We start from the raw sequence: 24,112 nt of genomic DNA on the forward strand, positions 1-24,112 counted from the left end.
AGAATAGGTGAGAGACAACAAAATGTAAGTAAGAAGATGTGCCTCCTGCTCGCAAAGACAAAAAGTTTCATTTTTACAAAACAAATAATGGTCACTGACATTTTCTCTACTGCTTTTTTAGTGGCTGAGAGGTAGAATGAAGCATTTTCAGGTAAAACCGATGAATTTATTACTTTATCACTTAATGAGTGAAAACATTACGAGTGGATAAGTAACCCCCAGCCCTCTGATTACAATGTGAAATCTGTACAAATGTCTCCCATGATTGTTTTTGAGTTTTACTGTGAAACTTTTCGTTGGTATCTCAAAAGTCCAACGTTATTAAGCCGAGGAAATAATCTGTCAGGCCTCTGGCAGCGCCTCTACAAACTGTGGGGCACTGAGCTCCTTGTTTTAATACTGTGAATAGCAACGGCAGTCCATGTTTTTTGGAATTTTTTTTTTTTCTCTTTTGTTGTTTTTTTTTTCTTGTTTTTTTTTTCAGTGAGGATGAGGTGTGGAGATGGATATATTCAGTTGGAAGTGTCTGAATGGACGCTTCCGGGTCCTTCTGTGGGCGATGTCACTGACGAAGGAGTCGGAGCATCCTGCCAGCCGCCGTTCGTCTGCGGAGGAACCACAGGAGAGACGTAAACAGTCTGGAAAAACTGACGTCTGACTGTATTTTTAATCCTAATACAACATATCAACATCCTGGAGTTCACACTTCTCATTTCTGATCTGAAAATGTCCTTTTTCCTCCTGTTTGGGGTTTTATTTGTTGACAGGCAGAAATGATGGCGCGGAAGAGAACAGTCTGGATGAACCTTGAATTCAAATGTGACCACACCCGATACATTTCCAATAAATGTCCTTCCTTTTTAAAATCCAAACTTAATTACTTTATCGTTCATTTAGTTAACTCCATACAATCCAGCCACATGCATGTGCCACAGATATAATCAGGCTTGTGTGTGTTTGTGTGTGTATGTGCATGCATGTACTATTTTTTTTTGACATAATTAACTTTTAATTACAAAAATAGACATTTTGATGCAGATTTAATCACAATTTCAATGTGTGTTTTACTCCAACTTGCATTATTCCAAATAAAGAAATCTAAAATATAAGTTCACTAGCCACAAATTTTATTGACAATGAGTAAAAACAAAGAATAAAATAGACCATTAAGACCATAAGCTGCTTTCGAAATAGTAGTAATAGTACGATAAAAAAGAAAGAAGTTTAATTTCTGAGTAAAGAAACTTGCTGAATATCACCTTAAAGCTGAGACGTGGATGTGCTCCACCTCTACAGTCACATCCGTCCAACAATAACTGTCACTGACCGCATTAAAAACCGTCAAACGCCGCCTTTCTTCAGGCGCCTTATTGCAAAAAAAGATTCTTCCCACTACACCATGTGAGATAAACATCAGAGATGAGACATAAAACACACTGAGACTTCATATATCTCACAATACACCCCGATAAAAGAATAAATTATCACAATAAAAAAAAATAGCTCTTTAAAATGGGAGCTTTCTCAAATGGTGATAAAAGGTCGACTAAAGACCATTAAAGGACATTAATTGCAATTTCCACGCTATTAGTGAGAGCTGGGAGTGTGCTGTGGCAGCCTCTTATTTCCAAACCCTGTTATTTTGCGTAAAGACCGTCTGTCATCTTATTCAGAGGCGAAAAAGGAGGAGGAAAAAAAAGAGAGGGAGAGAAAAACATTTTCAGTCTGAGTGAGGCGACACCCACCAGCAATTTGAGGGGAGTAATTGCTGCTGGAGGATAAAGACGGAGAGGTGAACCGCGAGAGTTCAGTCAGTAAATCTTGGAGGAGGAAAAAAAAAAAAGAAAAAGAAAAACGTGTCGGGCTAAATATACACGACACTTCATTCACAAGCTTCACTGTAATTTGTGTTTTTTGTTGTTAAAGAGCTGCAGCGAAACTCTCACCTCAAGCCTGGACAGTGATCTAACGTCAATGAAACACACATCGCGTTGGTTTCTTCCTTTAAAAGGTTAATTAAAAAGTTAGGTACTCAGTTACCAGGCAAGATCGCTTGGGTACTAAACACTTAGCAACGTTTATGAGTTTATGTAATATGTTGGTTGTTTCCTAATACATAAATGATAAGTTGTCTATTAAATTAGTTTTAGTTTCTAATTAACGACCGGGCTGGTAGGATAGCAAGGTAAATAGTTAGTTTATGAGTTAGTTTGTTTTAGTTAAAATTTAGTAAGTAAATAAATAAAGTTAGTTAACAAGCCAGTTAAAAAATATTTAAAAAGTTAATCGGATAAGTCAATGAAGAGCTTAATTAATAAGTGAGTTCATTTGTACTGATTAGTCACTTTATATCTTTTTCATTGTTTTTTTCAGTGTTTTGTCAGACTTCAGTGATTAATGTAACACTCAGATTTCTGAATCAAGTCGCCTGAAATACAGCCTGCATCTTTAGATTTAATCATATGATTTCCTGCTGGTTTTTCCTTTCCGATATCGTAGCTATTCTATCATTAAATCACTTTCAGGGTTTCAGGCTTCCGTTCAAGCCCTTCTCGAACTGTCAGTGGCCCGTGAAGGAGTTGCTCTTCCCCGTCCTACATGAAAATTGTCGCGTTAAACTGGACAATTAGATCCAGAACTGAAAGAATTGACTCAGTTTTTCAGCCTAATTTCGCACTCTTCCCTATAAAAGGCCTTTTCTGTGGAGTGTGAATCGCAGCACGGTGTTCTGAAAACGCTCCTTCCAGCTGAGCCTGTTGCTCGCCGCTCACGGCGCGCCGCTCGCAGCACGCCGTCCGCGCTCTTATTTTAGCGCGAGGGGTGTTGCGGGCTCGGCTGTCAGTGCCGCTGTTCCTGTGGATGAATGATCGGACCAATGTGCTTGGACTGCTAGCCCAGAGCCCCGCTCCCTCCGTCGCTGTGACTGTCGTATTGATTCTGCTCAGCCCCGCGCGGCCTGTCGCTGTGGATCTACATGCTAACGCGTACTGCCTGCAGTGTCGCCCTCCCTGCACGGCGAGGAGACACCCAGCCGCCTGGCCCTCTCCTCAAACAGTTATTTTAAGCGTCCAACAACTGGGAACTCTTGTTTTTTCTTTCTTTCTTTCTTTCTTTTCCGTGCAGGAGACGGTGAGTCCTGACTCCTCCTGCGGTGCCAAATGAGAGAGCACGGCGGAGGACGACACCTGCGTCCTTGTTTGTGTCGACTGCAGGTGCCCCGCTAACGCTAATGCCCGGCGACAGGCTCGGAGGATGTCCAGCCGCTCCGCCCCGCTCGCCGCCTCGCTGGCTGCCGCCCGGGGGCACGGCCGGAGCGGAGGGGAGGGGGGGCGACCGTGCTGGACGACAGCCCCGGCCCCCGGTCCAAGAGCCCGCTCGGTGGCAGGAGTGGCGGTACACACACACAAACACACCCTCAGTAGTCAGGAGAGTTCTAGGAAGGACAGAAGGAGGGTGTTTACAGGTCTTACGTTGATGCCCTGTGGACTGTACATCTGGCTGGCTGCGAGGCTGTCACTGTATCCGCCGGTCTGGCTGATAACATGGCGAAGGGTATCCACCTGGAACAGCATGGACACACACACACACACACACACACACACACACACACACACACACACACACACACACACACACACAGAAACACAAAAGGACCCGGTCAGACAAAAGCTCCGGATAACAAAGACAGCAATACAGCAGCAAAGGTCAGTCAGATAGTAAAAGGCTACAATCCACAGGAAAAGGTTATAAACAGAGCATCACAATGATCTGGCTGCTAATACACGCTCGATAACAAAAGGACAAAAACACCTGGAAAATTACACGAATGAATATTTATGAGTGTTTCTGCGGATGCTGGTAAATAACACCTCAAAAACAGACATTAAATATAATCACAGTGATGTGGAAAAAAAAAAAAAAATCATCACCGAACACAAGGAAATACCATATTTTCTGGTGTGCAAGTCGCATCTGTCAGAGAATGTGTTATCAAGAGGAAAATAACAAACAGAAGACATTTATTATCCATGTCCAGCTGCCGTCAGAGAAGCTTTTGTGAATTTGTTCCTCTTTGGCCTTCTTCGTTTTCTTCAGCAAAGTAAGAGTTTCTCTGATTTTTCCAGTTTCTCTCAAGTTTCTCACACACTCTGAACTCTGCTGCTCTCTTTCTGTTTTCTAGTTTTACGTTAAATTCTAACCGTGGTGCTGTAGCAGCTTTCTGTGGTCGTACAGTGACATCTTGTGGTCACAGACGGTATCTACAAGAATATTCTGATCAATTAATCTCTTCGTAATATAAGAAAAATGAGCAACCAGGTCAAGTAGTGGTTAGCGCTCTTGCTTCACAGCAAGATATTCACAATTAATTTAATTATTGTCAAATAAGTCAGCTTAAAAATGCTCTATCTTTTAAAAACAATGTCCTGAATGTGAAGAGAAAGTCCTTCAGAAGAGAGCTGCTGCATGTCTGTGACTGTGGCGTTAAAAGACTTCAAAAGATCTGAATTCCCTGCAAGGAAATTCAGTAAATTCAGACATGAAATCTGTTGGATCTTGAAATGAGTGCTAAAGAAGAAGGAACGTGACCCCAGGAGCTTCAAGGATCCCATTAAAGTTGGTCTTTTGCTATAAAAGGGAATATGTGAACATTTAGAAAGCAACTCGCCTCCCATCTTAAACCATGATTTTCCATCCAAGAATAAGTTTTCTGTTATTTCAATTCAGTCATAACATGGAGATGATGGAAGTTCGGACTTATTTCAAGCTTTTTGTGCTCATTTTCACGAAGTTGAACTTTCTTCAGTTTTTTTTTTTCATGTCTGAATCTGCCGTTTAAAGCCGTTCTGACACGATCAGAGGAAATTACCCATTTAAAGTACGACGAGTTCCATTAATTAAGGACAAACCCTGAAGACCTCTTTACCTCCTTTTGTGCCTCTACATATTCATGAACCACCTAAAGCGAGCGCAGAGCTGATCTGAACGGAAAAGGAGACACGGACGGATGAAGAAATGACGCCAAAAGCGGCGAAAAGCGCAGGAGAGAAAATCACCGGCGGTGGCGATTCCTTCATCTCCGGTGTGAGCCGGAGCGCTGCGCTGGTCACGACTGTCCACCGAGGCAAGGTCAGCGAGCCGCAGTGCACCGGCGGCTGTGTGAACTCTTGTCAGGAGCGCTGATGAGTGTTGCACCGTTTCCAAAACTGTCCGCCGTCGTCTGCTCAGCCGCGGCCCTGACAATGGTTTCCACATTAGCGGGAGAGCTCGGGGCAGAGTGTGACCTCCTCCTCGGCGCGGAGGTCAAGTGACTGTGTGGTCACTACAACTCACGTCACCGGAGTTCAGGAGTTTTTTTTGTTTTTTTTTTCTCCTGCTGACCGCTTTCCTGCGATCCGAGGTCATAATGCGGAATACTCAAGTTTTACCTCGTCTCGCACAGTAAAGTTAATGTAGAACAATCGAACTGAATTACTGCCGCGTCTCCACATGCGCTCACATCACCTCCCAAGAGGGAATAAAAATCACGCGTCCTAATTATTTAGACGCTTTTAAAACACAAACACGGTTAAATAAGCACCTTCCCGTTACAATGGCGGGATCCTCGCTCCAATCCGACACATCCTCAGGTCACATGACGCACAGGAAGCAGCAGACCGATGAAGCTTTTTTTCAGCATGTTTAGAGCTGCAGTGATCAACTGAACCATTAATGTTTGTGTTTTTTTGTTCTCTGAAGTTTGTTTTTACAAATAACACTGGAGTTCTTCCTTGATTTTTACTCTTGACTTTTGTCCTTCTGGCCACCAGGGATGAAAGAATTAGTAATAGTTAATCATTTTTTAAAATGTGTTCCAATTTCCTTACATGTTTGGTCATTTGCAGGGTATGAATACAGAGTGTGTAGAAAGAATTCATTACTTCAATTGCTTATTTGCGATATGTATATTCATGTTTTTAATCCCTTGTGTTGGCATACATTGTAATTCTATAAGCTTGAGTATCAGAATGTGTCCTAACGCTCAACAACAGGATTTAGAAATAGTGAAGTGGTCCATTGAGTGTGTAAGCGTGTGCTGTTGCTGATAGCTGAGAGGATGAATGAAACAGCTTGTTGGAAGTTTAAAAACTTCAAGGATCATTTGAGACTACATTTTTCTCACACTTGTGGATTTTCGACCAGGTAAATATAGTTTAAAAAATATATTTCATATTTCTGAGCTTTGCATTGTCACACATTTATCTGAGCAACAGTGATCTGAAGTCCCAAACCACCTCATGTAAGAACGCTAAGCTTGGAAAGGCGCCTACCTGGGATTGTATGTTGGCCCCAACCTGCCCCCCTTGGTACGAGTCCCCATTGAGGGACTGCACACTCATGAACAAGTCTCCGGAGTTTGACATGTTAAAAGAGCCAGCAGAACCTGAGAAGAACAGAGGAGAAAGAGAAAGAGAGAGAGAGAGAGAGAGCAGGACAAAGGTCAGAGGACGGACAGAAAAAGGAGTTAAATGATCATGCATAAGCAAAAGTGCATTAGGTGGGTTAGTCTGAGCGGCTTCAGGCTCCTTCGGCAGGAGATCCCGGAGGTGGACAATAAAACATCACTGAGGTATAACTCAAAAGGAAAAATCAGCCAACAAGAACGATCGGACAGACTCTCATCGTAAAACTGCTTAAGTTCCAGTTAAAGCGAGCTCTAATGGATCGTATTACTGTTAAATGTCCGTGCTGCTAGTGTTTCATTAAGGAAGTAATAATTGATCTGCAGGAAGACCCAAAGAATCGTCTTCGTCCTTTAATGGACCCCAGCTCCCCAGATGTAAAGGGACCAACGGCGTAACTTGATTTCAACACCCGGTCCTAATCCAATACTGTGGCAAAGTCTCTATATGACAAAAGACTGCGCTTGCCCTCCGAGCAGCTTAATGGCATACACGAGGTCAACCGGACAAGAGGCAGGAAAAATTAACGTCCGCAAGACCAAGAGGTCAATAACAAAGAGAGAGAGAGAGAAAACATGGAGGGAGCAGAGAGGGAGAGCGAGGGTTAGAGAAGAGGAGCTGTGTGTTAGCGGGAACCAAACAGCAGCAGAGACTCGGTCCGTGAGTCGGGGTTCAGGTTCGAGAGCTCGACTACGAGCTCTTTATGGTGCATCTGTCAGCTCCAATTCGCAAACAAAGCAATGTATTTTGACATGGTTTCTGTCTTTTGAACTGCTTTTTAACACATTAAAGACCACAGTATAAACATCTAAGGTCACTAAGGTCCAGTTTGTACAAAAACTATCTACTACAAAATAATTGCTGTTGGCACTGAAATGCCAGAAATGATGTAGTTTCCATGTTAATCCACTACTTGGTGCAGTTTGTTTTTGTACTTCATCCACACGCATGCAGACGCACAATACGATGTAAACGTTGAAGCTCTTTCAAACGGTCCTTCACGGCATACGCCGATAAGAAGTGCGTCTCAACGTATGCAGATGACGGTGTGGTAAATATATGTAAAAGAAGCAGAAGCATAAACACTCAGGAATCCCCCACTGCTTGTTTTCTTGTGTTTGCATAAGATTAATTAGAGAGAACAGCACATCTGGATCTGGTTCTGTGCAGCCAAACCTCCAGCTGGAAAACTGTGTGTGAATGACATTCTTACCTAGTAGACCAACTTCAAATAAAAAACAAACTGAATCCAGAATGGGATCTGATTTCTGCTGTGGGTGAGCGCTGAATATAACGCGACAGCCCAAAGCTCACCTGCCGAGTTGGGGGTGGACGGGGAGTTGGCCTGGCTGCCGTGAGCCGACACGTTGGTCGCACTGACCGCGGTCCTCGCCGCGTACATGTTGGCCTCCTCTTGGAACTTGCCGATGTTTTTCTTGTACCGGATTCTCTTGTTCCCGAACCAGTTGGATACCTGTCGAGACAGCGGCGAGCTTAATGAGGCCTGGATGATGCTTCCTGCACCAGTTAGCACAGCACCTTTTGGCACCAGCTGCTGTGACATAACTGGGAGCTACACTCCACCACACATGACTGAGTGAGGCGAAACATGAACAGATCTCATATTTTGATAATTTTCCTCTAAAACGTATGACATATATTTAATCTTTCAGTTGTTTTTTTTCTTCATCTACCTGTGACACTGTGATGCCACATTTCTTGGCCAGCTCTTCTTTGGCCTCCTCGCTGGGATAAGGGTTGCTGAGGTGGGAGTAAAAGTACTCGTTTAGGATCTCTGTCGCCTGTTTGTTGAAGTTCCTCCTCTTTCGTCTGGACACAAGCAACACAACGGAAACGTTCATTAGAATATTAGTCAGGAAAACAGATATTTTTCAACATATTAATTAAAAATAAAGGAGCAATGAGAAAAAATTTGGGAAACATGAACTACAATAGAACTCTTAAAAACACAGGACCAGAAACTACTGTGTGTACAGTTGTTTAAAAAACTTTTTTTGAAAACCACTGCCAGCTAACATTAATAAAAAAAAAAACCAGATTCAAGGAAGAAAGAGCCCCATTCTGAACCATCACAACCTGATCAATGACATTAAGTTATTGTTTTATTCTCTCCATTAAACTGCAGATTTTACACATCATCAGATTTTGTATGCATTCATAATTTAATGCCACATAGATTCTTTATTTACCACACAACACGAAATAAAAGACCATCAAACAGTGAATATAAAATCAAAAAAATAATTAAACAAATACAAATATTCAACCATTTTAGTAGATAAAAATGTGAACACAAACACGCGGACCCACACATGGAAATACACACAGAGGCACACACAGACCTGGCGTCGAGGAAGCGTGAGCGCAGGATCATCACGGCCTCGCAGGTGCTCTGTTTCAGCTGCATCTGGATGGAGCTGAACTTGCGGTGGATGATGCTGACCATGCGCTCGATCTCTTTGGGCGAGATGGGTCGTGTTCGAGACTGCTCCCTCAGCAGGTTCATCACATGGGTGGTGAACTCATTGCACGCCTGGATGCACACACAGACAGGATTCATAAAAAAAAAAAAAAAAAAAAGCTATCAGAAGGGCTGGACAGCTTCAGACAGAACAAAAAAGGAGGAAATTGGCTTGTGGAGAGGCTGCAGCTTCACTGCTAACAGAGTAACAGCAGTAAGGTTGGAGGTAATAAGAATGGGCTGAATTACAGCGGCAGACACAGTGTGATGTTTCCAGCCAAACAAATGTGGCAGCGGAGTCGAACAGTGGAGGCAGCGAGACTCGCGGTGCGCTGAATATTAAAAAGACTTCTCTTCAATGGAAGAAGAAAATGTGACAAGTGAAGAGAAATCTAAAATGACAGCGAGCTTTCAGTCCCGTTCACGTTCAAGAGGTTTAAACTGCCTCCCTCTCTCTTCTCACTCCGTCTCCCCGTCTGAATCAGTCAGCGGATGCGACGGCGTTCAGAGTCAAGGTGTCTGCTGCTTGTCAACACCGAGGTTACGTCAGTCAAAGTGATGCAGCGAGCAGCCGTTCTGCTCCAGACACTACTCACTCATAACGCCGCGCCAGGTGTACATAGCGCGCTGACACTAAAATGCTCAGGTGTATATTGACTGTGACAGTTAGCGATGACTAGCCTTCCACGGGAGAAGATGACAAACCCGGAGCCGCTTTGACTTCCCGGGGAATGACAGGAAGTTACGGTGTCTGGGAAGAGAGCTGGTGTGTGACTGATAGAACGGCTCCGGATAGCGGCGGCACTGAAAGCTGGGCTTGTCACGGGTTGTCCTGCGAGCGCGCCGTTCGAGAGCGTCGCACTGTTACTCTGAGAGGATTCATTAAAGATTCCGGGGGAAAATATCTCATCCGTCCCTCGGAGGAGCTTAATCCTGTTTCAGCTCGCAGGACGGAGCGCTTTCCAATCATGCATTGGACGACACGTCCATGCTTTTTCCCATATGCAGATGCATCTCAGAAACTTAGAACACCATTGAAAAGTTCTGTCAGACATGTCTACATTGACGGCATACAAACTCAGGTTTGAAGCATTGTTTCTGATGTGACAGTGAAGAAAATCAGACGACAGTTTGAGATACAGTATTTGTTAATTAACGGACTAAAATGATCAAAAATATAACAAAAAATAGGCTTAAAATACTCTACACGATGCAAAATCAATGGAAAAAATGTGGTGGTTTCACTGTTTGACTTGAAATTTAAAGTTAAACTGAACTTTTTGTCAGATGTAGCTGTGAAAACAGAGATAGACAGGAAAAGGAAGAGCAAAATTCAGTCTTTCATTTGTCACATAACTTCCTTAATTTAAAGTTGAATGTATAAAAATGTGCGAAGTGCAACAAAATGTTGGCATAAAGGTTTGAAAAGAAGCTCACTGAATTTTTCTCCAGATTACTGTGTTCGCCAGAAACGGTGAGTCACAGAAAGAACAGATATGAAAACTCAGATGAGACTGGAAATACAGTGAAGCACGCCTAATCCAGGTCTAAAAACTGACTTCATGAGATATTTTATGATGAGAATAAAGCAAGAGACAGAATATAAAGCTGAAAGTGAGGCAAGGTTTTATATGTAAACTATCAAACGAATGCACGAAGTGGTAAAAAGAATCTCTCCAAGCCGAACTTGCTTCCATTTGCTGTATAACCTGTTTCATTTCAAACAAAATGCCTGGTTTAAAGTGAAACAGAAAAACCCTTGCCAACACGCTTTAACTTGAAGCTGATTTTTGGATCATTATTGACCAACGTGGGTTCTCTAGCGGGATCGGATTCTGCTCTTTGTTCAAGCTGCAGCTGCTTAAATCCAAGACTGTCGACACGAGACGGATGGGCCGCTCCTAAAAGCTCTCCAAACACAGACACGTGCTGAAAGAGGAGAATCAGAAATGGTAGATTCCTGTGTAACGTCTGGAAATCATGAACTTTTCCATCATATTCGCATTTCTTGAGATGCACCTGTGTGTATATGAGGAGGGTTCACATGACGCACAGCCTTCTGAATGTACAGATTTGTCATATTTTGTCAAGATTTCTTCATTCTGATGCATATATATGAAAGAAACAGCACAGAAAGCAATAAAATATGCGTTTGATGTGACATTTTAGAACCCAAACAACTGATCCATTCATCCAGAAAATAATCAATAGAGAAAGTAATTGTTACTTGCACCTGTGGACAGAGGTTTCCACTGCATGTGAACTGTACAGGGAACATAAAATACAAGAAAAATGGGTTTCAATCTTACTGTAACGGCAACTCAGTAGTAAATGAATTTCACATTGTTGCTGCTAATATCTTTGGGGGTAAAAACATTTTGTAGCGTTGGGTAAGCATGCAACAAGGTTGTCAACTGTAACGATTTGTGGTGAATGCAGACTTATGTAGATGATGCTCATGTTTTTTGTGCTTAAGGATTTTTATTCAGGGCTCTTTGTCTTCAATTTAATTTACCCGGCTGTGACTGGACTGCTTGACGCAACCAATAATGGATAAATGACCACCACATTTTTAATGCACTAAAGTCTATAATGCCAGTAACACTGAAGAAAAATTCTACAAAGGTAAATGAGAGTCTCAATTTTTTTGATAAAGCAAACTGTATAAGACCTGCAACAAAAAAAAAATATATATATTTTTGAGAAATGCATTTCATCTGATGTATTATTACATTATTGACTGCAGTTATTACATTCATAGATTAGTGCTACATCAATAATCAACCAAGTTGTTCGACTATTGGCAAAATATTTGCTCAAATGATGCAGTTGGAAATTTAGTACTTTATCGATTAAATCGAACTGAATTTAAAAAAAGTTAAAGTTATGATCGTATGGTCTTTATTGGTTGTTGAAACTTTCCACTTGTAGCATTAGAAAGTGGAGCTTTTGTTTCTGAACATGCGGGCCATGAACACACGAAGCTTAGAAACATAATTAAATCACAATCCGAGCACTCTTTTGTTATTCGTATACGATGAATGTTAATATCGCGACTCATTTGAGATCGGTAGAATCTTAGATCTTCACTGCATTTACAGAACATCTATTGTTGGGTGTTTGAATGAGATAAACATGAATCTTAAGAACTGGATCCTGCACGGCTGTTTGGAGACTTCCTCCCCTGCTTTATCCACAAATCGCATCACTCTGATGATATTTGTGAGCACAGGCCTTCAGTGCATCCTGCTTCCTGTTACCAGCACGTGAACGCACCGCGGGCCTCTTCCTCCTCCTCCTCCTCCTCCTCCTCCTCCTCCTCCTCCTCCTCGTCACCCACCTGTTCGTACTTCTCCAGCTCCGTGTGGTAGATCTGCCGGATCTGCGACAGCTTGGCCCGGTAGTCCGAGTGCTCCGCCGAGTTGTCGGCGCCGATGCCCCCGGTGGCCGCCGCAGCGGCCGCGGCCGCCGCCGACCCGCCTCCCTTCTCCGGCCCGGCCACGCCCTCTGCCAGCAGCATGTTGTCCAGCCGCATCAGCTGGGGGTCCGGGGGCTCCTCCTCCTGGGCCCCTCGGATACTGAGCACTGTGGAGGACAGCAGAGGACACGGCGCCGCGGTTAGCAGACTCTTCTTCCTGCCGCCGCCCGCCGAGCGAACGCCCTGAAATATGGCGGTCGTTATGATAGTTTAAGTCCGCGCCATAAAAACATGCACATGACAGAGTCTGGCAGCTCAGAAAGACCGTTAAACCATCATTTCATTGATTCTTACTATCATTTCATGTAAAAAAAAGAAAAAAAAAATCAGCCACAGTTCATCTTTCACTGTTCCGACTACATTCGCTTGTTCCTTGATGGCTTTATTATCCTGTCGGATCCTCTGGAAACAGAAAAACAAGCTCCAACCTGCAGTCAGACAGCAGTGTGTGAACACCTGGCTCATGTCAGCACTGCTTCAAAACCTTTCTTTAATCTGAACAACCACAAAACGCCTCCAGTAAAAGCTGCAGACTCTCCTCTCACCAGCGTATCACATCACACGGCTCGACACTATTTGCTGGACCTTTCTGCCTGGAGTTTGCATGTTCTTCCCATGGGTTCCATCCAACACTACAAAAACATGCACATGATGTTAATCTGTGACTCCAAATTGAGTGAATGTGAGTGTGTGTGGAGACCTGTTTAAGGTGTAACCAGCACAGGATTGAGCAGTAGATGGATGAATGAGTGATCATTATTTTTTATTATAAATATACTTTTCCTTTGCTTCTTTCGCTATTTTTGTTCCTGGAAATGAATGGTGCTGTATCTGCAGCTCCCCTGAGTTGTTTTCTTTCTTCATTGCTCCAGTGTGAGGACGAGCGCCGCTGCCCTGCCTGTTCCTGCCAGCAGAAGGCTCCCTCGGTAAAGAAGCCGGCCGGCCGGGCGTCCTGTTTTCCCCTCAGAGGTGCCGAAACCAGCCGGGCGGCCAGGTGCAGGCCGTCCTGACGTCCGCCGTCCTCAAGGACAAAGAGAGGAGCTCGCCGCGCGGCCGTCCTCATCAAACGCGTGTTAAAATCTCGGTGTCCGTTTGTGATGTTCCACTAAACACTCTCCCAGCAACGGCGCCGCGGCTCCTCCTGTAACGAGGATGTAAGCTCCAGTCGCCCCGTGACCTTTTCCACCCAGAGCGGGTGGGGGGGGGATCGAGATGGATTTCCAGGAGAGCTCGTCTCCCCTCGTCTATCGTCTTCTCTTCATCCTCCCCTCCTTTTTTTTCCCTCCTCCTCCAGCTACAACATCATCCATTCCCATCAGCTCCAACACGTGAGCAAGCGCAGCTCGAGAGGCAAATGTCAATGGCTATCAGACGGCTGGAAAAGGTCAGGAGTTCACATGGGGAGCGTGTGTGTGTGTGTGTGAGTGTGTCTCTATATGTGTGTGTGCATGTATGTGCACATATTTCTGCATGTGTGAGCTTTAGATTTCTACATATGTGTGTGTTTGTGCATGTATGGATATATACCGCAGTGTGTGTGTGCATACTGTCCTCCATTTACTGTAGGAGTGTGTGTGTACGTATATATCCATGTGCATCTGTGTGTGCACGTGAGTGTATATGCATGCGTATGAATGTGTGCATGAATGAATGTGTGTGTGTGTGTGCACAAACTTGTGCATGTGCATTTGTGCGTGTGTGAGTGCATGTACTTGTGTGTGCGAGCATGTGTGTGTGTGTGTGTGTGCTGCTGGTGGACAGATATGTGGATATTTTTCATGTGAATCACACCAGCGGGAAATTATCACACTCTCCAATTTGATCCAGACAAAATCGTGGCACATCTCGACCGGAGGGGGGAATCTAATGAGCCCGAGAGTGATTTATTCATTCGCTGCTAGTCCCCGAGTGCACAACTAAAAGCATGAAATGGATTAAATAAATACAATTAATAAGGAAAATCAAACAATTCACTGTGCTGTGGCGTAATTACCCTAACCACAGCCTTCAGCCTTATTTATTTCTGCTCAGTAATAGCAATGAAATCGATTGGAGCTCGATGGTGCAGCCATACATTAACAGGATCACCTGACTGTTGTAATTAATCACACAGTCACAATACTGACACACACACACAGCAAAAAAAAAAAAAAAAAAAAAAAGAGAAGAAGCCGTTTGAAGACACTTTGTGACGCTCGGCTGTTCTCTGCTTCCTCCCCAGTCACAGATGAGCATCTATAAAAGGAAGATGGCCATCAGCTCATCTTGATCATTACCGACAGACTTAATTGAACAATGAGAGGACTGCCGCTCCCTCCCTCCCTCCGAGCTGCTGCTCTGACATTTTCCTACTGCGTGGTGCGCAAATTCAGAAACATGCTCCTTTAAGAATGCAAGAAAAACGCTTTAGCATTATGGAAATAACATTAGGGATGAGAAAAGATGGCAAGATTACAGGTAAATGAAAATTGAAGTTGAAGTCGACGTTTCGTTTGCCATCACTTTTTTAAAGGTCAATGTGTTTTTAACCCAATTTCAAAAATATTTTTTTCATAAAGAATATTTTTTTTTATTTTTATATTTCTTAATCTTGATGTTGTTTATATTTGCTTAGGCTGTCTGTATTTCTGAAATTTCCCATTTTAAATATGTTCATTTAGTTTTTGAAGAAGTATTTTTAACACAAAACACAATAAAAAAAAATAATTGAAATTGAAAAAATGCATTTTTCTTTTTTTTCATTTCTCATCTTTGAACTTTTTTTGGGGAAATTTTTATCCTCAAAATTTTATCCTGAAATTATTCTCAAGATTTTTTCCAATTTGCCTGAATTTTTTCATTTTATCATTAGGATATATATATACATATATCTATGTATATATATATATATATATATATTTTTTTTTTTTGTGGGTGATTTGACTTTTTGACTATAATTATATTTTGAACACTCATAAAAAATATTCTGAAAAATTACTTGCAAAGTCTAGTTTTTTTGCTATTTTGAAAAATGGTTTCTTCACATCTCATTTGTCTTCAGGGATAAAACTTCATTATCAACACTTACATGACTTTTTGAGAATTTCAATCAGTCATTTGGATCGTATTGGAATTTTAAACTTAAAATACAAATAGAATCCTCTATGTAATTGAACACAGCAAAATATAAAAATAGATTCTCACTCCTTTCTTTCAGTGCTTTCTGTGTGGAATATAATGCAGAATAATTCCTGACTGGTTAAACTGAATAAACAATCAAACATCTAATGAAAAGCCTGTGTTTTTTTTTTTCCTTTTTTGTTTTGGTGAAATGAATTTGTGCTGTTTGACTTCCTGAAGAGCCGGCAGGAGCTCAGACGACAGGAGGGGAGATAAACATGACGATTAAGCCACCCACACACACACACACACACACACACACACACACACACACACACACACACACACGCACACACACACGTACGCACACACAGATTTTCAGCCACCCACATGCAAGCATACACGCACACACACACACACACACACACACACACACACACACACACACACACACACACACACACACACACACACACACACACACACGCATTGGCAGGATACCCCGAGCAGCAGCCCGGCGCCCTGCGAGCGCCTTTAAATGAAAACATGTTTAATTAAGGACGTGCAGGTATTCTGTCACGATTAGGAAGATTTATAATATTTTATAATGAAAGCAGGCAGCAGCGATGGTCCTGACAGCCGCTGACTGGCATCTCGCAGCCAGCCCCGGACACACAGACACAATTCTACCACACATCACACACATTTAGGAGCAAAAACATAACGAAAGGACTCTGATTATGGGAGAATATTCAGCTGAGAGAAGGAGAATGAAAGTGCTGAGAAGACAAAGAAATAAAAATACAGCTTTAAGAGGCATTTTCAAGGCTTGAGAATTAATTTGCGAAGTTCTGACTTGACTATCAACTGTACGACTTCATTTATGTTAATTTTGTCTAAAAAAACACAAATATTTTCAACTACTGAAACTTCAATCAGTTCCTTTGTTCATTGTTAGTTTATGGTTGGAAATTACAGTTGTTCTTTATTTAGAAAAAAAAGGTTTCTGTAACTCTGTAACTACAAACGTCAGCTTTCAGCAATTTCAGATCCCAGCATTCAGATGTAGTTTGTCCATCAATCCATGCATCTGCAGCAACTCTTCATCCAACTCACAGAGAGCTGTGCAGACTACATGGAGAAAATCCAGGCACAGTGAGAACATGCAAACTCCCCACAGGTCTGGATTCACAGGCAGTGAGACACACTGTGTGGCTTCATGTCTGTGATGTGCATTTTGGAAAAAAAGATTTTTATTTCCTCAGATTTTATCGTGAAAGTTATTCTTGAAATAGTTTCAGTTTTGATCTCAACAATCTAATCTACACTTCTAACATCCGCATTTGTTAATGCAGGTGAGTATGTGAAACATGAACTGATCCTCACATGTCAAATGATCTAAATTTAAATTAATAAGTTGAAATGAAAAAAGAAAAAAACAAATACTGTCTGCAAACATCTATACGAGGAAACACACTGAGCTCACACACACACACACACACACACCTGCAGGATACTGGAGCGCCTTTAAATGAAAACATGTTTAATTAATGATGTTGAAGTGTTCTGTCACAATTTGGGAGATTTACAGTCAAACGAGGCTGCAGTGATGCTCCTGACAGCCGTGATGAAAGTTCAGCCTGCTGACTGGCAGCAAGCAGCCAACGCTGGACTGGATCCATTTCCCATCAATACAGTAATGCAATACACTGCAGCCCTGTGTGTGTGTGTGTGTGTGTGTGTGTGTGTGTGTGTGTGTGTGTGTATGCGTGTGTGTGTTGTTGTGCGCAGCCCGTGTCCGTATCACATGACCCCAAAGAGGAGCAGGCAGTGGCTGCTCTCGCTATTGATTGTGTGGGTACACGTCATCTAGGGTTTCAGCAGTTAATAAATCAGGCCTGCTTCTGACACTGCGAGTGTGTGTGTGTGTGTGTGTGTGTGTGTGTGTGTGTGTGTGTGGGCCTGTCACAGACCAGTCAGTAGGAGTGAAAGCGACAGCCACATGATAATGTAACATCACCACCATTCATCCCTGCCACGCGGCATTCTGAGACAAAACAACAACAACCCAGGAACCTGAAAAAAGCAGCGTGATTTACAGCAGACATGACAAGTATCACTAATACAACCCCCCCCTCCCTCCCCCCCGCCTCCCCCTGCCTCCCACCCCGCTCCTTCCAGGAGTTCAGCATCCCGCCCTCATCTGCATTTGAGACAAGCGCAGTAACGAAGCCTCCGCAGGCTGCAGTCTGACCCGCAGCTCCGAACAGCGCGATCATCATTACCAGATCAATATTACGTTACATCTCATACAATTTACCGCAGCTATTTCTGCTAATTGGATCTGGGCTTAAACAAAGACGAGATTATGAATGAACTCGTCACAGTTAACCCTGTAGATGGCACTGGGTTGATATTTGGAAACTGTCCACTCATGTTTGAAGACCTGACTTTTTGCTTCAGTGACATTTGTAGTCAGTCTTTGAAAAAAAAAAAAAACAACTGACACTAAGTCTTTGATTTTACATGTGATTTTTTTTATATCAAAATTAAATGAAGAAAAAAAACATTGCAGCAAAGATTCAGCACTTGTAATACCATTTTCTGCCACACGATGGTGTTGTGAGTCAAACTTGTCTGAGCCCAAACCAAAACAGAGGAGATGCTGAGCTAGATCAGAGGAGTGAAACATACGGCCTGTGGGCTGAAAGCGGTTCGGGAGAAGGTCCAATCTGGTTCGCAGGAGGACTTGAACACCGTCACAGAACCAGAACTAAAGACTACAAGACGCCACAGCTAAAAGCTAGAAACACGTCTATGCGAGAAAATGATATGAGCACTGCGTCCACACTATGAGGGAAGGATTATGACAACGTGTGAAACCCCACGACTCCCCACGGAGCTCAAACCATGCTCACATTTTAACTGGTGTGGTTCCAACATGAGGAACATTCAATCCGCGCACGTTTTTAAATACAAGCCTATTTCTGCAAATCCCTGATTGGTATCCGTGCTTACAGTGAACACTCCGTCTGGAAAGGTGCTAACTGATATAATGCATCAAGATCACGATCAAAGAGGGTTTATGTGGATTCAAACGGACAAACTTCCGGTGACAAGCTTGCTTCCCTGACCTCTAATCTGCCACTGGCAAAAGGTATTGTCCCTTCAACGATAAAAGAAATGAAAAAAAAAAAAAGGAGCAAATTGAGGCCATGAAAACTTTAGTTTGCCTCTAATTTTTAAATGTTCTCCACTTTCAGCTCCAAGCCCAGATTTGTGACTCTCCGTGTACTCCTGGGAAACTTTCTCGGGCCCAAAATGTTCGCTCCATCACCAGATAATGGGAATGTGTACAGCCTCAGTACACAAGGGCGCAGTCATAAAGCAGCTCTAAAACAGCTTTATGTTTTATCAGCCATCTCCAGGATCATGTGCAGGAGGAGGGAGAAGAAAGGGGGGGGGCAGAGCTGAAGTGTTGTATGTGACATTGTGTGCGTGTGTGTGTGTGTGTGTGTGTGGGGTGGGGAGGGGTGGGGGGGACACCAAGGACGAGGAGAAAACACCAAAGAAATACTGGAGGGACGGGCAGAGATGAGGAGATGTGGCCGGTGCAGGCGAGGAGGGGAGAGAGTGATGGAGGGAGAATGAAAGGCGAAAAATAGAAATGGAATAGGAAAGCGAGGTGTCAATTAAAAAAATGAACCCCAGTGCATTTGGGAGGTGACAGCTGGTGGGAGACGAGCTGACAGGCGTCACATTAGGCGGATTTGGTGGCCGCTCCCTCCCTCCCTCCCTCTCTCCCCCCGCTCCTTCCTCCTCCTCATCTCCTTCTCCGGCTTCCTCCAGTGGCCATCGGTAGTTTCTCATGAGGCGGGAGGAGAAGAACTCAGCTTGGTGTTTTTCAGAACAAGTTCCCCCTGCAGCTACTCCTAATAACGGTAATTATCGTCATCATCTGAGGCTTAAGCAGGCCAGTTTGGGGCCTGAGGGGCCGGCCTGATAATGAGGAAGCTAGCGCCAGAGGAGAAGACCATTCAGAGCACCGCCCCGCCACCAACGCCACGCACTCCCATTTAAAAAGCCTTCATTAAAATAATTCATTATTCAAAATAGGCGATGCTTTAGCCCCCGGCTGTCAGTCTTTCTTGAGGTGTCTTAAAATATATATCTTCCTGATTGGATCGAACTCGTGGAGCGGCTCTGGGCGGCGCCGCTAAAGCAGGGAAGGGGAAAAGTCACGAGCTCGAGGAGCGAACTCGCCCACAAAGACGCCTCTGTTGAGCGCAGGAGGAAGGGAGCCCACGAAATGACTGTTGGCACCTTGATGCTGACACACATTCAAGATTAGATAAGAGGAAGAAGAAAGAGCGGCACAACAAGCGAAGACTGGATCATCTCAGCAGCCTCACATTCGTACCCTGTGAGCATCCTTGTGCAAGAACTGTGCTGCAAGACCTGAAGCCCAAAGATCTGCGAAGAGGCTGAGCACTTCGCATGGCAGCTGCCACTGGATGAACGTGACTAACAGTGAAAAGAAAAAGGTGTCTAAACAATGGAACGCAAGCAAAAAGCATCCTGATGCTGATTTTTCAATAGGCTCACACCAAGCTGTGCACGTATCACGGAAAAAGGGCCACAGATAAACCTTAATGGTGTTGCAGTTCAGAGTTTTAACCTCGAAGAAGATCGCTCAGGGTTCATCAATATGTTGAAATCATTAATGAGTTACTTTTAAGGTCATGAAGTAACACAACTACGGTATCTCCCAGACTATAGTTCAAACTACCATGGCCTAAAGGCTGAGGATTAATTTCACAGAAGGTTCTGGAACAGTAATGCTGGATCAGGATTATTAACACCTACATCTAGATATGGACAACAAATGTTCTGCTTCACCAGAAAGACTGACATAGGCAAGTTCAGATGATCCGAGTGGCTCTGACGACTGTATACACTCCTGTGGCCCTCAGCAATACACTTAAGTGAGCTTCATTCACCATTTATAAGATCCACTTATGATCAACTGGATTATCAAAGTTTACCTGATTCCAGTCGGAAGTAATGAAAATGTAGAAAATTCCTAATTTGTTCTTTAAGTCTTAGTTATGAGTTAAGATTGCACTGGTTTCTGGTGTAGATATTTAAAAAAAGAGAACATCTATTAAAAGATAACAGACTCGTGATAAGATGGAGTTCTGAGTGGAGTTTGCATGTTTCCCCTTTGCATGTGTTTTCCTACAGGTACTCCTGTTTCAACCCAGAACCCAAAAAAACACACGTTTGAGGAAAAATGGTCAGTCTAAATGCTCGCTGAGAGTGACTGTGAGTGTGTGTGTGACTCTTTGTCTTTGTGTGTTCGACGTGTCCCGGAGTGCCCTGCCTGGGATCAGGTCCAGCCCCGCGGGAAACCTTTAGTTGGATCAAGCCGTACTCAAGATGGATGGATGGACGGAGCGGCTCATTCCTGAAGTGCACTCTTGAACCAAAACATCTGCTCGCTGCCAAAACCCTCTAAGTTTGGGATTAACAATAATGCTCAGATGTCTCGTACACTTTCCCGCTGATGAATGGCAGCCTCTTATCAAATGACGGCCGGCGGAGCGGCGCTGCTCTGGACAGCAGTTGGCGAGGAGCTGAAGTGCGACGCGTCGGGAGCCAGGAGCAGATCATCCGTGATGGTTAGCGCGCTGCCCTCTTCACCGCTGGCCCCGACAAGTCGTCCCGACGCAGCAGGACAAGGCAGGAAACAAGAGGTCCGGTAAAACAATCCTGCCGGAGTCCCCGCGGTGTGTGTTCCTGTGCATGGCACATTTCATAAGGCCTCGCTCTTTGACTGGTGATGAGTTTATGCGAAGGTAATTAACAGTAATTAATCCTTAATTACAGCAATTAGCAGAGTCGCAGTAAATTAAGCCACATCTGGAGGCACGGAGCGGGCCTAGCCGAGCGGGGGCGGGCTTTCAGGCAGGCGGGGAGGCGGGGACAGGTCTGGGTCTACCTGGGGGGGGGGGATCTGGGTTTGTTGTCCCCGCTGCAGGCATGCGGAGCGAGGGGGGGGTGCCGGGGTGGGCGTCCGATGAACAGGGAAGGTGGAGAGAGGAGGAAAATTGCTCCATCTCAGGGAGAAAGGCTCCCTTAAGCTATCGTGCAAGGACACCCACCATATGGCGGCTGGTGGAGAGGAGGGCTCGTTGTTCTGCTTCACTGTGCGCCGCTTCACTCGACAACATGTGAACACGCGTTCTTACACAACTGCCAACAGAACAAACCCGGCTTCCACTATTCACAGAAGAAATATAAAGTAATGGAAACACCGCTGGTGCCAACAATAATAATAATAATAATAATAATAATAATAATAATAATAATGATAATAATTCATCACTAAAAATGCAGCAAGCAAATACAAACATATATTCATCTATTTAAAGTCTTTCTATTATTATTGTTACTGTATTTTATGATAAGGGAAATAATAGATCAATGTAATATTAGCCATTTTGTCAAAATCAGATTTGAGAGTTAATAATAAAGATGCTGATTATCACATGTTTAACAAAACAACACTGAGATGCTGCTGAAGTGCATAACACTGCTACTGCATCTATTATTGATAATAATGATTAAGAAAACAATCAATATATATTCACTGAATGTTTCCAAAGATATAAGAATATTCATTTCATCAGTGTAAGTTTAAACCGATTGGTTGTTTCAGGAGTACATAATGGTGACAGCAGACAGACAAATAAGAATCTAAATAAGAATGGGGATTTTTTTTTCTTATTATAAATAATTAGGTATGAACATATAAAAACCGATTCATCTTCCATACCTGCTCCAACCAATAATTGCACAGAGTCCACTGAGAGCCGCATGCTTCAGTCTGCACTATCCTCTCCTAATAAAAAAGATTCTGAGTGGTTACTTAGATTATCTGGGGCTACATCTCATCTCCACTGGGAACAATATCTTCCATGATGACAATGCTCCTCTCCATAAAGCACAAGTGGTCACTGAGAGCTTTGAATGGCATGGTAATGATGTTAGCCATATGCCTTCTGTAAATAGACATGATCCTATTGTGTTCTCTATATATAGATAAAATCCAAACGGAGCGCCTTGCGTATATGCATTATCTGTGCATCAAGGAAGCGTCACATCGGGGGCTAAATAGGCGGCGGAGGAGTCAGATGAACGACGCGGGCTCGCCGATAACGTCGGCCGTGACGAACGTCAGCGTCGGCTTGCGTCTTGCTTATTCCGAAGAGTAAATCAATGAGGGACTGAAATGATTGGCACCAACAGATGGACAGTCGCAGGACAAAAGATCACCTGGGACTGTGGAGGAGCGCTCGGCGCGTCAGGAGGGACTGTGGTGCTCATGTCCTGCAGGTGTGCTGTGTTCTCACTAGAACCGCATGGTACAGTAGAGATTCTTCATCATCGCGACGCACATGATGGAAAAGACAAAACTGCAGTGAAACATGTTTTAGTGTGCCCTGCATTAACGCCTTCCAAATTCCAAAACTGCGATTTTAATCACAGAAATTAACTTGCTCAAATCTCTTAATTGAATTAGAGCTGTGATTATTTCACACCTGGCGGGCCAGTGGGCAGAAGTCAGAAGCTCAGAAATCACTAAAAACAGCAAAATCAACAAAGTGATGCTGATGAGGAGTCATAGATATTTGACGTTTAATAGGAACAAGAGAAATAACAAAAAAAAAAAAAAAAAAAAAAAAACCTGGTGTGGTTTAATATCTTCTCCATTCTCTCTATAGCACAAGTGGTTGCTGGTAAAATTCCCTTTACAGTAGTCCACCATGCAGTACTATGTTGCCGTTAGCTCAGGATGCTGCACAGGTGTGGAAGTTATGTGGCAGAATATACGTTTGCCGAGGCGATGGGGGAAAAATATCCCCCCTGAGATGGTAATTAAAACTCCATCACCAGCAGACCAGACAGGAGAAAGAGTCTTTTTTTAAATATGAAACCGAGTCACCAGCCTCTCCATGAGAGCGAAACACAAGCAGTGAATTTTGGGGGAATTCCAGATTTCCTGTGTTTTCAAAATCAGAGACATAATCCTCAACAGATAAACAGTGTTTGGTGACTGTGACGCATTACCAAGATAAGAAACTCAACACGAAAGGGTTTCGAGTGAAAACGCATCTTTTTTTTTTTTTTCTGTCATCATCATTTCGGGAAATTTTAAGACCTAATCTAAAGCAGGTGTGGCGGCATGGTTGCTTCCACTGAGACGCTGAGATTCCTTGCAGTCAGTTTATCAGCGGTTCAGCTGAACCCAAACGATCCTCGCCATACGGGAAGATGTCCTCCTGCTCCCGGCACGTTAACGTGCATTGATTTTTTTTTTTCCCCTTCCACACATCATTGTGCCATATATCTCTGTTATTTTATTACTTTGCTGCTTTCAGTGCTGTGAAATTGTACTAATTTAAGCCCATGGTAACAAAAAAGAAAAAAAAAATGCTGACCTTCTCTCTCTACAGTCCGAATAGGTGCCTGTTCCTCTTTCTTTTTTTTTTTTTTCAGTTTGAGATAAACAGATCTGATAAAGCCACCAACCCAGTACCAAAATGCAGT

General features: G+C 43.4%; 1 protein-coding gene across 4 annotated transcripts in view; it reads right to left on the minus strand.

The window, feature by feature from the left end:
* Positions 1-302: 302 nt before the first annotated feature.
* LOC115405002 (pre-B-cell leukemia transcription factor 1) overlaps positions 303-24,112 on the minus strand; it is a 66,024-nt gene continuing 42,214 nt past the window's right edge. The window contains exons 3-9 of one of the 4 annotated variants that reach the window (XM_030114388.1): positions 12,263-12,507; positions 8,804-8,994; positions 8,135-8,270; positions 7,755-7,914; positions 6,309-6,421; positions 3,471-3,560; positions 303-605 (exon numbers count right to left, since the gene is read on the minus strand). In XM_030114388.1, coding sequence (XP_029970248.1) covers positions 513-605; positions 3,471-3,560; positions 6,309-6,421; positions 7,755-7,914; positions 8,135-8,270; positions 8,804-8,994; positions 12,263-12,507 — 1,028 coding nt within the window. In that variant the 3' untranslated portion in view covers positions 303-512. Of the gene's footprint in view, positions 606-3,461; positions 3,561-6,308; positions 6,422-7,754; positions 7,915-8,134; positions 8,271-8,803; positions 8,995-12,262; positions 12,508-24,112 lie in introns of all 4 variants that reach the window. The other 3 variants (XM_030114387.1, XM_030114389.1, XR_003933408.1) reach the window with 3 other exon arrangements.

Source organism: Salarias fasciatus, chromosome 18 (assembly GCF_902148845.1).
Source record: "Salarias fasciatus chromosome 18, fSalaFa1.1, whole genome shotgun sequence".
Classification (NCBI taxonomy): Eukaryota; Metazoa; Chordata; class Actinopteri; order Blenniiformes; family Blenniidae; genus Salarias; species Salarias fasciatus.